This window comes from Lichenostomus cassidix, chromosome 1 (assembly GCF_008360975.1).
Source record: "Lichenostomus cassidix isolate B80296 chromosome 1, HeHo_3.0, whole genome shotgun sequence".
Classification (NCBI taxonomy): Eukaryota; Metazoa; Chordata; class Aves; order Passeriformes; family Meliphagidae; genus Lichenostomus; species Lichenostomus cassidix.
In genome coordinates, this window is record NC_139479.1 from 88118231 (window position 1) to 88130942 (window position 12712).

The 12712-nt window shown below is 42.1% G+C and overlaps 1 protein-coding gene across 2 annotated transcripts in view; it reads right to left on the reverse strand.

Annotated features, from left to right (window-relative positions):
* Positions 1-12712, reverse strand: part of CASR (calcium sensing receptor) — a 77735-nt gene that overhangs the window by 24820 nt on the left and 40203 nt on the right. For both annotated transcript variants that reach the window (XM_085069501.1, XM_085069510.1), the window contains exons 3-4: positions 11997-12303; positions 8315-9196 (exon numbers count right to left, since the gene is read on the reverse strand). In XM_085069501.1, the coding sequence (XP_084925627.1) occupies positions 8315-9196; positions 11997-12303 (1189 nt within the window). The remainder of the gene's footprint in view (positions 1-8314; positions 9197-11996; positions 12304-12712) is intronic.

A 12712-nucleotide genomic window follows, 5' to 3' on the forward strand; every position in this document is an offset into this window, starting at 1 on the left:
AATTTAGGGCTGAGGAGCAATTAATAAAAAACTATAGGACTAAAACATAATTGCTGTCACCTAATAACATTTGAGGAATACAGATCTTAAATTCAAATTGGGTTGACAGACATACCCCTTCCAAAGTGAAATAACTGAGCTTTATACTTCATGTAACATGGATCAAGAATTGCTCAACAGATATCAGCAGAGGCAGATCATGAATTCATGGAGAATTCCTCCAGCCTCAGTAAACAACTCACTGTTTCCCAATATGTTCATCAGTACTCTGGCAGCAGCTACAAAAGCACTGCTGGGAAAATTTGCGGAAAATTCATGGATTAAGGTGATGGTAATGGTAAATAACATTCAAGAAAAAGCACTTCCCCTCAGATTGCTTTCAAGCATCTGTGTTTAATACAGTGAAATTCAGGCTTGTGCATCAAGGCAGAAGGAATTCACGCCAGGCACAGAAAGGGTACCACCTGCTGCAATGTATTACTGGCAAGTAAATTTGACCTTTCCATTGCTCGTGGTGGCATGGAAGGCTGAGGTACCTTGTGTTCCTACAAATGAGGAAGTAATAGGAGTATGCAAATGTGGGATTTTTTCACTATCTGGCTGTGCTGAGTCTGTTGAAGGAATACTGAATACATGCCAAAAAAAAGGTGAGTGAATGCACAAGACACAGAAATAAAGCAGAAGACATACCTTATGATTAAAAGTCCACTCTGTTTAAATTATCAAGGTAAGACCGAGGAATAATTTGATCAATGGGCATAAATATTATATGGAGAAAAATGATGCACACTTAATCTGGAGTTTTAAATCTAATAAAGCAAGCCCAAGTAAGGACCAATGAAACTAAAGGTCAGTAAATCCCAACTGGAAATCACACACGATCTGTGACAAGCGATGTGGCCTGCCATGGATCATACTAATTAATAAAAAACTCTGCTAGTCAGCATGTCTTTGGGGAAAATAAATCTTGCTAAACACAAGTTTGGCTGTCAAACACAGCCCTTCAGAAGGGAAATACCTATGTTTTACATCCAATGTGTAGCAGCCCTTAGCTGGATCAAGATTACTTACTTTCCTGAATGTGGCACAAATTTACATAGTTAATTATACAAAGGATTTCAAGCTGCATGATCATTTGTAAAGGGACTCCATTTGACCCTTTTTTAGGTTTCTGTTAAGGTTTTGTGGAGAGAGATGGTCTCTGGATAGAAAAAGGCAATAAAAGCTAATTGTCAGTGCTGTTAGATGGTATTTTGTGCTGTATGCTACTGTCTTTATCTACAGCCATGACATGAAAAAAATGTCAGAGACATTTAGTCTAGACTTAATGCCATAATTGCCTTGGTTGTCACTAGCAGCAAATATAATATGGAGAAATCCATTGGGTACAATAGCCCAGGGTGCTGTGTACTAAGGGTGAAGGATCTATTGGTAGAAGTCTTAACTGAGTAAATGATGCTTTAATGCTCTTGGGACATCATCATACAGCACAATAACTGTTATGGTGAAGTATCTAACAGCTTAAGATAGGGCTCTTTTTATTAATTTAGGTTTAATACTAAACAATACATTGAAAATTGTCCTTTTAATAAAGCTACTAATAGACCCAAAGGTTCAAGTGCTCAGTGGTTTTAAGTAGTATAATTCACATATGCTGTCTTGTGTAATCAAAGTCTGATGGCAATGTTTTTTTCTGGGAAGTGTTTATTGCCATCCCTACCCTGTTGTGCAGAGAACAATTGTGTGCAGGTGTCCCTTTACACCCCTTTGCTGTCGCTTTCTTCAAACAGCCCTCTATAGATCAGTCTCTTCAAAGTCCCAGCAAGGTCTGAAACTGCGTCCTGCACAGAGCATTGCTGATAATGCTTTGAAGAACTGTGCCTTTCTCTAGGCCAGGAGAAAGCTTTTGCCTGTCAATTCTTTCCTATTTGGAACTATAGGATGAATTACTTCAATGCTTTGGTAAGCTCTTTGTTAGAATGAGAACCAATAGATTCTGCACTCGAGGTGTTCTTTCTTTTAACAAAACCATGGTAATTCATGAAACCTGAGTTCAATGATTATTTATAATTTATTCAAGAACTACTGTCCATGAAAAAACAAACAAAAAAAGCTCTGAAATTTCCTATAGTCACACTGAATTAACTGAACTCATGCAACTGTTTCAGACATTGAGAGTGGGCAAGCAGAGTCATAGGTCCCCTCAGTGGTCATCTAATGTTCCAGCAGATTCACTTACTGTGTCTGGGCACCCGTTCCACTTGGCTACTGGCTTAAATATGTTTTTTCCATTTCTTCTACTAATGTAAGTCTTGGCTAACAAAGAAATCTCATGTCAAGACTTTGATTTCTACAGTCTTTCTTGTCATTCTTCCTACAGACACTGGTGAAAGTCCTTTCAGAGCAAAGTATTGCTTCTAGTCCAGTTGGAAGACCACTCATAATTTTACAAGGTAAAAAGGTCACCATAAAAAGTAATTTGTTCTCCTTCCTCCTAACTTCACCCACTGTGTGGAGCAACACCAGTCCTTCACAGTGCACGAAAGTTCACTTTGGGATAAAACTTCATGACTGGTTAGTAAAGCATTTGTGAAGAGCGTTGACTACCCAAAAATATATGAAATAATAAACTATGCTATCATTATCATGACTTTACAGTTAGCTTCAACTAACTGCCTTGGGATCCTGCCTTGGGATAAATGAAAATTTTTTATAAATCCATTTGATTTATCAACCCATTTTGTGAGTGCCTTTAGGAAGCTCTCAAGGTGCCCTTTGTCACCAGCTCCATTTGTGAATAGCATCAGGAAAGGTCAGTCCTAGAAGAAACTTTATGTCCTTTTGTGTATCAAAGCCGTGCTGTGTCTTTGTAATGGATATGGTGACTGACGTCTTGGTAATTCAAGCAATAGTTGTTATCTGAAGTTGCTACAGAGAGACATTATATGCGCATTTCATGGAGCCTTCCCTAAAATTTCCACTATAGGCTGCAAAACTGACTTTTCCCCAGGTGACAAAGGTACTTCATAAAAGAACTTCATAAATATAAAAAAAGTTCTTTTCAAATACGGCTTTTGTTGTAAAGTAGTGCATAAGTGACTGTATTAAAAGTGATTTTTATGAAAAATTCAATGTGTTTGGGGGGCAGACGAGAATACTATGGGTTTGGTCATCAGGCAGTGCGTACTACCCCAGTTCAGAAGAATCTCAGCCATTCTTTACTTAGTAATTAATAGCCATAACTCCTTTGTTGTATTTGCTGCATGCAGTTCATTCACCCTTTTTCTAGCAGCCTTGTCAGGGCAATAGTTTTCCAGCACATTTCCTACTGCTGATTCCAATTAAGTCTTTCTCCTTTCAGCTGTAGAGACATCTAAATAATACTCCATCTATTGTCTGCTTAGGTGAAGATCTCACAAATGATGCTCTCAGCTGATGGCAAGTTGTTATCTTTAAACTGATGAATAAGCAATCAGCTGTTATTGCCCTCGTGGGGAAATAGCTGTGTTTGCACTATTGATGCACACATTTCTGTGCAAGGCTCAAGTTGTGTCCCTCTCAATTCTGTTTCCCACAACAAAGGCACACCTCTTGACTTCTGTCCACAACAAATACATCTCCAGTGCATTTGTAATCCAGAATAGGTGAGGTTTTGCAGTTGCTTGACATTCAGCAGCCTCCTCTGTTTTACTCATGATTCTTCCCAAATGACTAAATTTCACACCAGCCATAGTTAATTGCTGTTCTGATACTGTTAAATTCTGTATACCACAGAGCAGCAGGTTTTGAATTGTTCAGACAGCCCTCTGTAGTTTAACAGACACAAAAATTGATTCGATAAGCCATTAGGCTCAAAGGTCTGTGTCATCTAAGGCATTAGTTTAAAGCCTTGCAGAATCAATTTCCAGCCAGGCAGACATGCCTAAATGTAAAGCTGGAGAAGGTGCCAATCCATTTTTACCTCTTCATAATGAGCATCACCAGCACTGAGGAAGGAACTCTTGGCTGGGAGGTGCACAGGTGTAATAAAAGACTTTGGGTGTTGATAGGTGAAGCCAATTTGGATTTGTCTTTATTTTGTAGAACAGCATATGGCTGCTTTTCACTAAGTCTGAGGTCAGTCAGATTTCCAGGCACAGAAAAATTCACATGAACAAGCCTCTAACCTGGGAATCATTAGCACAACACATTTTTCAGCCCATGCAGTTTGCCTTGGTGCCTAGAAGAGCTCTCATTTTTAACTCGTGCCAAAGTTCACAGCCTCCAGTGTAAAAGCAACCTGCAAATTGTCTGGTAGTCAATCCAAGGATGCCCTTCTTCATGACCCTGTGACAGCACACCTTTGCTTTTTCAAATCCCTGGGAGCCTATCCTCCCCATTTAATCACAATTCTTTTACTGCAAGACACAAAGATAGGCCCAGCAGCTGCTCATCGAGATTCCAAATGAATGGGCAGAAACTGAGTGAACTCTGAAGAAAAGAGAGGTCTTTCATCTTCTCACACAGAAGTAATATGAAGTAGTAAATATTTGCTCTGAAGGGCAGATTAGGATTCCCTGTGAGCTTTTTCCCTGTTTTTTTTTTTGCAGGACCACACAATGTTTGAAGTGAGGAACAGACATCAGAGAGGCTCCTGTAAATGCTTAGAGAGGAACTGAAAAAAGAACAGATGGGCTTTTTCCTAGAAGTGACCAAGGAAATAGCCTCATAAGCAGAGACCAAGAAAATGAAGGAACTTGAAGGACTTGAGAAATCTTACCAGGGAAGATGTTAGGGGAAAAGGGCTTCAAAACCTGACTGTTAAAGCCGTTATAGAGAAATAAGCCATAAATGCAGGCAATTTTGACAACGAGGCAGAACCAGTACAGCAGTTCTGAGCCCATATCCCACCTTTTGCCATAATTACCACTTCCATTCTGTAGCTTCTGGGAGAGCCTGTGTTTGGGGTAGGCAAATCCACAAACCAGAACAACACATAGAACTAGCTCTACTCCACAGAGTCTCCTAAACAGTCACAACCTCCCAGCAGAAGACAGTGGGTGTCTGACCCTAGAGGTATCGGAGATCTTTAGGAGGATTCTTTCTGTTGTACTATTTGCAGTCATGCACTTTAATTCTTCATGCTTTTTGTAAAATTTTGCCTTGCCCCAAAGTGACAGAATTTATACATTTTGTTCTGGATTGCCCTGCACCTTTTTGCTACCTGAACAAAACAGTGCAAAAAGAAGTAGTTGATCTGATCTTGTCCAATATTGTGCAAGACGCAACAATGGCACATGCAGACAATACTATCTGCTCTTTGCAGGCATCTTGCAAAGGTGTGCACCTTGATTATCTTCTGCCTTGCAGCAGCACAGATTCTTAAAACAAGATAGCTCAGATCTCTCAGACTAAGGGCAGCACAGACAGCCTAATAAAATCTGCAATTTTCTGTAGAGCTCTGAAGTGCCAGCTCTCCCATTTTCAGATAAAGGACTCTGAATTCCCTGGCCAGCTCTGCATGTGAAATGAGTGGCACAGGTCCCTCTGGGCACAGCCTGGGAGCTGTCCTGCCTGCTCACCAGCTCTGCCTGTGCCTGCATCTCTGCACATGCTGGGGCAGCTGGACAGCTTGGGCTGGCCAGTCCCATCTCCAGTGGGAATGTCCACAGCCAGCTTCAGAGGCACTGGAAGGAAGCAAGACTGGGTTTATGGACAGGATCTGTCACAGATCATTGACTCAGGTGGAGAAAATGAGCAAAGAGTTTCTTAAGCAGCTATAAATAAGTAGAAATGAAAGTTGGTAGTATTTGATATTTCAGCTTAGGAGACAGAAGAATCCTGTGCTCCCCATGCTGAAACATATGTAAGGCCTTAAACTGTAGATGGTAAATTCTTAAGAGGAGAACTTCAGTCCTTAGCCAACTCACAGTGATTCTGTGCTAGGCTGTCCACTTCAAATGAACTGATTACTGAAGTAAAAATGCTGATTTTATAAATGGACCCACACAAGCATCCTCCACAAATGATACAGAGCACATCCTCCGTAAGATTTGTATTATAAGTACATAAAATTAGCTATTAGCAGACAACAATTAAAAAATTATATGTGTTAATGGGATAACACCATTGAAAGGCAACAAAATTAAATGGTACATAATTAAATCGTGGAATGTGCCATTTATCTACCCCAGCCACTAACCCCCCTGGCAAGGCCTGCTCTGGACAGGAGCTCAGGCTAATGGAGCCACAAGTTCAGCAGGTTCACCTTATCTGTACCACACAGCATCTAGCCAATAATTGCAGACACTGTGAGCAGCTGCCCTGCAGTCACAGGTATGGGGGCCTCCTAACACTGTCCTTGCTTTCTCTCAGGTCATTGCCCATCAAGAAAACCCTGACCTGACTGTGAGAAAGGGAGCAGGCAGCAAACACTGGCAGAACTACCACTGCAAATGAGACTGACTTTACTAGAAAGATTTTCTTCTGCCTGGTTGTCAGAAAACCACTCTCTGGAGATGTTGGAGGCTGTATGTTTGTGAGGTGAACTCATTACTCCCAGGGCTGACGAAAGCTTCCTGAGGGTAATGAGCTGCAGTGCCTGGTATGAGAAAGCTGTGCACACAAATTTGGCATTTACTTGCTATTCATGTGTTTGATTTTGAAGCAAAGTGAAAAAAATGCACAAATAGCCTTGAAAGTCAACACCATATGATCATAGTCATTGTAAGTATAGCCTGTTCCTTTGTAGCACTCCCCATTCCTGCCCAGTTGTGTTATTCCGTATATACTCCTTCTTGATGCTGATTCCCTCCTTTCAGGCAAGTATGTAAATCCAAATGCCTAGATCAGCAGAATGCTTTACATTTTGATGCATATATACTTCAGCACTCAAAAAGCAACACAGAAATGAGAGGTCATTCTTCTGAACTGTGGAATCTTCAACAAACACATTATTTTCCTTAGCAATGGCATGAATATCCAGCTTCACTTTCCAAGCTGACAAGGCATAAAGGAATGAATTAAACTACATTTATTCTGAATAATTTTTACTGACAACAGTGAAAGCTAAATCTCTCTGTAACTTGTCCATTTCTGCCAGTATTTTTCTGAAAAGCAAAATAGCTTTGAAAGACAGAAACTTTGGAGACAGCCAGAAGTTGCAGGACTCCGCTAAATCAGGGTAAAACCCTGCACTCATCAACACTGAGTAAAGTGGTTTTGGTAAACAGAATCAGTTACCTAGAGCAGCACGGATTTCCCATAAATGCCAAGACAAAGCCGTTTACTTTGATTTGACTGATGTTTTTGAGTTGACTGAGACTAGACAGGAACTAAACTGCAGTTCCCACATGTGAATGTGACCTGATATCTGCCGTTTGTGGCAAGGACAGCCTTTGTTTTGGTTAGACTATCCCAAAGAGAGGAAATTGCCCATGCAAATGGGGATGTGACCCTGCTTTTACTCACTGGTATTGTTCTGATTTCGGGCATGTTTGTGCCCAAGTTTTTGGTGACAACCAGAATGGGCGAGACAGAAATTGCTACATATTTGACGTGTTTGATAGTCCATGTTAGTTGTGTTATTTAAGAATTAAATAACCACAAAGGGAATACCACATTGGATAGCATTATCAAACACATAGTAAGGTATAGAGTATTAATAAAGGATCAGAAGACAAAATGCCAGAATATGATCCATGTGCCAGTGGGCAGAATGCATTGAATGAATGGGTAAATGTGACTTAGTCATTAGTATAATTTCATCAGTTCACAAATACCACTGCCAAATCAAAGCCGCTATCTATTTTCTGCCCAAGAGCCACACATTATTTTCCTTCATTACTCAATCTTCTTTAGTTTGATCCTATATAAGCTTAAAACTGTGAAGAAAAAAATACAGCCTGTATGGAAAATTGCTGTGGGATTGCAAAAGATGTAAAGGTTGCCAAAGAAAATGAACTCTATAAACTGTTTTCCTTGTTTATGTGTTCTCTCCAGGCCCTGTTGTTTATGTAAGGCTCAATATATGATCAAGTTACCCTGCGTCAGCCAGGCTGTGGTAACTGTGTGTGTGTGAACTTTTGGCCCGCAGCGAATGCAAGAAAATTTAACTTGCTTTAAGGCCCTTTCACTGCAGCCCTAACCCAACTTACCTTACATTCTCTGTGGGGTGGGAGTGTGCACCTACCTCAACACAGTCATATACTGCATCACAGGAACCTTACGCTGTGTTTGAGACAGAGGATTATCAAAGGCACCCTAGAGGGCATTTGGGACAGCTTGTCTTTCCTTCTGCAGGTATATTGCACAGGCACAAGAAGCAAGGGCTTACCTGCCATGCCTCCACCTTCTTAATGTCCGCACAGGACCCGTTGGTGAAGAGTCCCTTCCCGGGGGTACAGGTATAAATATCCTGCAAGGCATGGGCAATGGAATACACAGCTAGATACACATTATAGGATATCCGCAAGTGTGTGTAGTCCATGTACGGCGTCTCCACACTAGTGATGTTCTCATCCCCTGTGCACGGAGGTCGGAAGGCAGACGTTCCATTTCCAGCTCCCAGTCCCTCTTCATGGCCTTTGTGGAAGGAAGTTGAAGCTGTAGAAGTTTTGGATCCATCAGGGAGGTAACAGTTAAATGTCTCCTCCCAAAACTCCTTGGCAAAGCCGTTGTTGGTGGATTTCTTGGGATGCACCTTCTGTAGGAATTCACGAAAGCCTGGGATCTGTCCTGCCTTCAGTGCAAACCCGATGGTGCTGCCGATGACACGGAAGAACTCCGGCATGGCTATTAGGGAAGAGCTGGCCCAGGCCTCGCTTGCCAGCCAGATCTTGCCAGTGATGTTTCGCCTGACAATCTCTTTGATGAGAGGCTCCAGGTCTGGGCCACTAGAGAAAACAACAATCACTCTTGCTGTGGAGTTCTGGATGACCTCTACCACCTGCTGGATCTCCTCTTCATCCGAGTACTGAGAGATGAGCTCGCTAAAATCAATGCAGATATCTCTCTCCTCTGCCTCTTCCCGAAACTTTTCAATCCCTGGCCGGCCATAGTCGTCATCAGCTGCAATTGTTCCCACCCAGTTCCAGCGAAAGTACTCGATGATGTCTGCCATGGCTGTGGCCTGGTGCTCATCGTTGGGGATTGTGCGCAGGAAGGACTTGAACTGGTTCTTATTGCTCAGGAGACGACTGGATGAGGCATAGCTGACCTGTGAGAGCACAGCAAACAAGCAAAACACACCATAAAGTGAAATGCCTAGAAGTAAATTGCCTCCATTTACCTAGCATGACTGTCATGCACGGATGGGGCTGGGAGGGAGCTGAGCACCACACTTGCAGCCACATTTTCTTAGCCTGTGTTTGAGAGTCTGCATATTCTTGTAGCTGTGCCTCTCCTACAGAGGCAAATGCACAGGAACAGCTGCTCAGACCTGAGTGGCTGGAGCCAGCTTGTACCCACCTCCAAGGTCAAGGATCTGAGGGAGAGAGAAATGGACACTAAATTGGAGGAATGACAAAGATTTCTGTCAAATTCAGAAATAAGAAGAATGTGCCACCAAGATAAACGAGGGCAATGCAATTAATTAAGACAAAACACAAGCTTTCTCCACCTGAACCAGACATGGGACAGCAGGATGGAATTGTCATCCTGAAGCTACTCTGTTTGTCTCTCCTTGGCTTTGATATATGTCCCATAAACAGGCTCCATCAGGCACCACATGCCTTTTATATCCAATCCTCACCACCTAACTAAGAAAAATGTGATGTGTATCAGCTCCCTTGATTCTGCAGAGTGTTATGGAAATGCTACTTAAGCAGTGTTTCCTGATTCATGGTGAGAATCAGCAAAGAAGTCAGTGGGCATTCCATGCTTCATAAGCCACCATGTTTTATGGTTAAAATTGGATTTTATTTCCTTTTCTAAAACCATCAAGAAATATTTTATTTTCCTAATCTGAACAAGTGCCATATGCTCTTAAGATATAAATTGAATTATCTACAAGTAGGAAGAAAGCCATAAAACACAGATAATAACAGTATAAGGATCTGGAAAACTTCTAAAATGCATTTTGAGATTGGTATCTGAATTCTTTAGGACTGACTCTCATTTGAAAAAGTCTTCTACAAACAGTTCATTTTGTATAAAGGGGAATTTACAAGAAAACCTTATCTCCTCCTTAAACTCTGGTATTTAATGTTTCTGCAAGAAGAAAGAAAAGGAGGTCTCCTAGTACAGTTTCAAGGACCATAGGAGTAAATCCTCCTTTCACAGAGCTGCACTCTCCCCTGGACAGGCTCTTGCCCAGTGCTACGCCTACCCCCTACAACCTTTTGCCAGGAGGTACAGGCAAGGTGTCCCACTGCCACACGTGCTGTAAGGGTACACTGGGGTGAGAAACTGAGAAATAGAACAAAAGTCGTAACACTTTCTGCATCCATGTCAACAGAATGAGTAATGAGCCTTACATTAATTGTAAAATACACTTCCAACTCATACTGAAATGCAGGGCCTAATAATCCTGGATTTGCTAATGGCCTTGCTACAAATGGCTGTGATAATTCTGTCCAACAACTGCCAGTCTAAAAGCCTGCAGAACTGAACTTCGTTCCAGAACTGAACCTCCTGACATCTACCCTTTTCTGCAGCCTCCAGATAAGGCTACTACCTCATAGGACAAATGTCATTCCCTGTTTAAAGGGAAAGTCTGAGAACTGCAAACATCTCTTACATTTGCTTGAACTCATCAACCCTTCTCAGCTGCCCTTGCTCACCTGGTAATGTGATGTGTAAATCAACAATGCTCCATAAGATGTCATTAGGGTATTTATTAAATGCCAATTTCCAATGCCTCTCTGGGCAATACCGAGATAGCACATATTTGTCTTAGCTTAAACCATTCTTGCCCTGCTCAGAGACCAAATGCCCAGTTTTTCAGATTCCTGCAAAGGAGTCAGACTGATAAGACTCAACAGACAAGATATATTACTGTGCACAGGGCAATCAAGAATCCTTCCTTCTTCATTTGTAGTGCAGTTGGGAATTGGAGCCCTGGCTGAAGCAAAGATATATCTCTCAGGACAGACTGAGAGCACATTGTGACACAATCTTGTTACAAGGGCTCTTGTGAGCTCTGGCACCTGTATTCATTTTGGAAGACAAATTGGAAACGTTAGGCTATACAAGGTAACACTTAAATGGATAAGGCCAACCACTTTTTCCAAAGCTAACTTCAGTGTAGAAATCTAAAATCAGGAGCAGCAATATTAAGCCAGGCTTGTACTTTGCTTAAGGTCTTGGCAGAGCAGCAAGCCTCTTAAACAAAAGGATGGGACCATGGATGCTGGCACTGGCCTCAGCAAAGTCAGAATGCAGCTAGAAGGATGCTGCGACAAAAGGAATTGGCACAACCACATCACCATACCGATGACATTGGCACAAGGGGCCATATCCACATGATTTCACAAACCTTGTTTTCCCTAGGGAAAAGAAAGGCAGGTCAGCTCAGAAGAAACCTCCACAGCACCTGATCAGCATAACCAACAACTTTACAGGTCACCTGCTTCAACGATCAGAGATGCTGAGAGACCTAAAGAGCAGCTGGCAATGACTGAGCTCCACCTGGGCTTTGTGGGGGCTGGATGGGACCAGAGAATCACCACTGTGAAGAAACAACACAACTAAACTGCCAGGGCTGGTAACTCTCATTGACTGACCTAAAATGCCTGTATTCAGACTAAACCACTTTAGAGGACTCTAGTCCTCCTAGACTAGGCTGCTGTTGGCCAAGTGCTGTTACTGGCTGCTTGGTAACCTTTGTGTTTGCAAAGTGCTAGCAAGACATGTTTCAACTGTAACAACCACCCCCTCCACCTCCCACCCCCCATTTTATTGTTTCTCTCCTTCAAGTTCTATTGGAAATGGCAAAGATTAAGCAATCTTTGCTTAATTTCTGCAGAGTAGAGAAGCAGGCCACTTCTGTAACCTAAACAAGTGAGGTGGAAGCGTACCTGAGGTATGTAAAAGAGTCCCAGCAGATTGGCCACAGCAGTGGAGATGCCAGAGCCAGTTGCTCCCACAACAGCAATGGTGGAAGGGATGTGTTCTGAGCAGTTACAGAATTCGTCCAAGTTCAAGGAGTCTATCTTGTTCTGGGCCACAAAACTCAGTGTGGCCTCCAAGGCTTTTGAGACTGTATTACAAGTGTCAAATATCCTGTATCCCAGGGTCATGTTGGGAAGGAGCGTTGGGCTACTGTTTATTTCTTCTATTGCAAAGATCATAGCCTGGAGCCAGCGGAAGCCTCGGAAATTATACCTGGGGGGGCAAAAATAAAAACAAAATAGAGTGAGAAGGAGGAAAACAGAGGAGAGGAGAACATGAATGAGGCAAAGACAGAGTGTAAAATTCCAGATACAAAAGGCAAAAGCAACTTATGCTATTTTTTTTATCCTACTAAATTTGGAAAGTTTTGCTTTTGTCTCCAGTAGTTACAGAATAGGTGTGCTTATGCTATGAGGTTTAGTTCTGGCTTTCAACATTTCAATCTGGGAGCTCACACCAGAGCTTTCTAAGTCCTCCTAACTTTTCTAAGTCCTCTAAAATCTGGGAAATTGAAAGACAGCATGTCTGGACTGATTACTCTGGCCTGTCCCTTGTTCTCAGGACCCTAAACCTGATCTTGTGATCCCTGTGCAAATGGATCTTGTGATCCTCTGACTCAAAG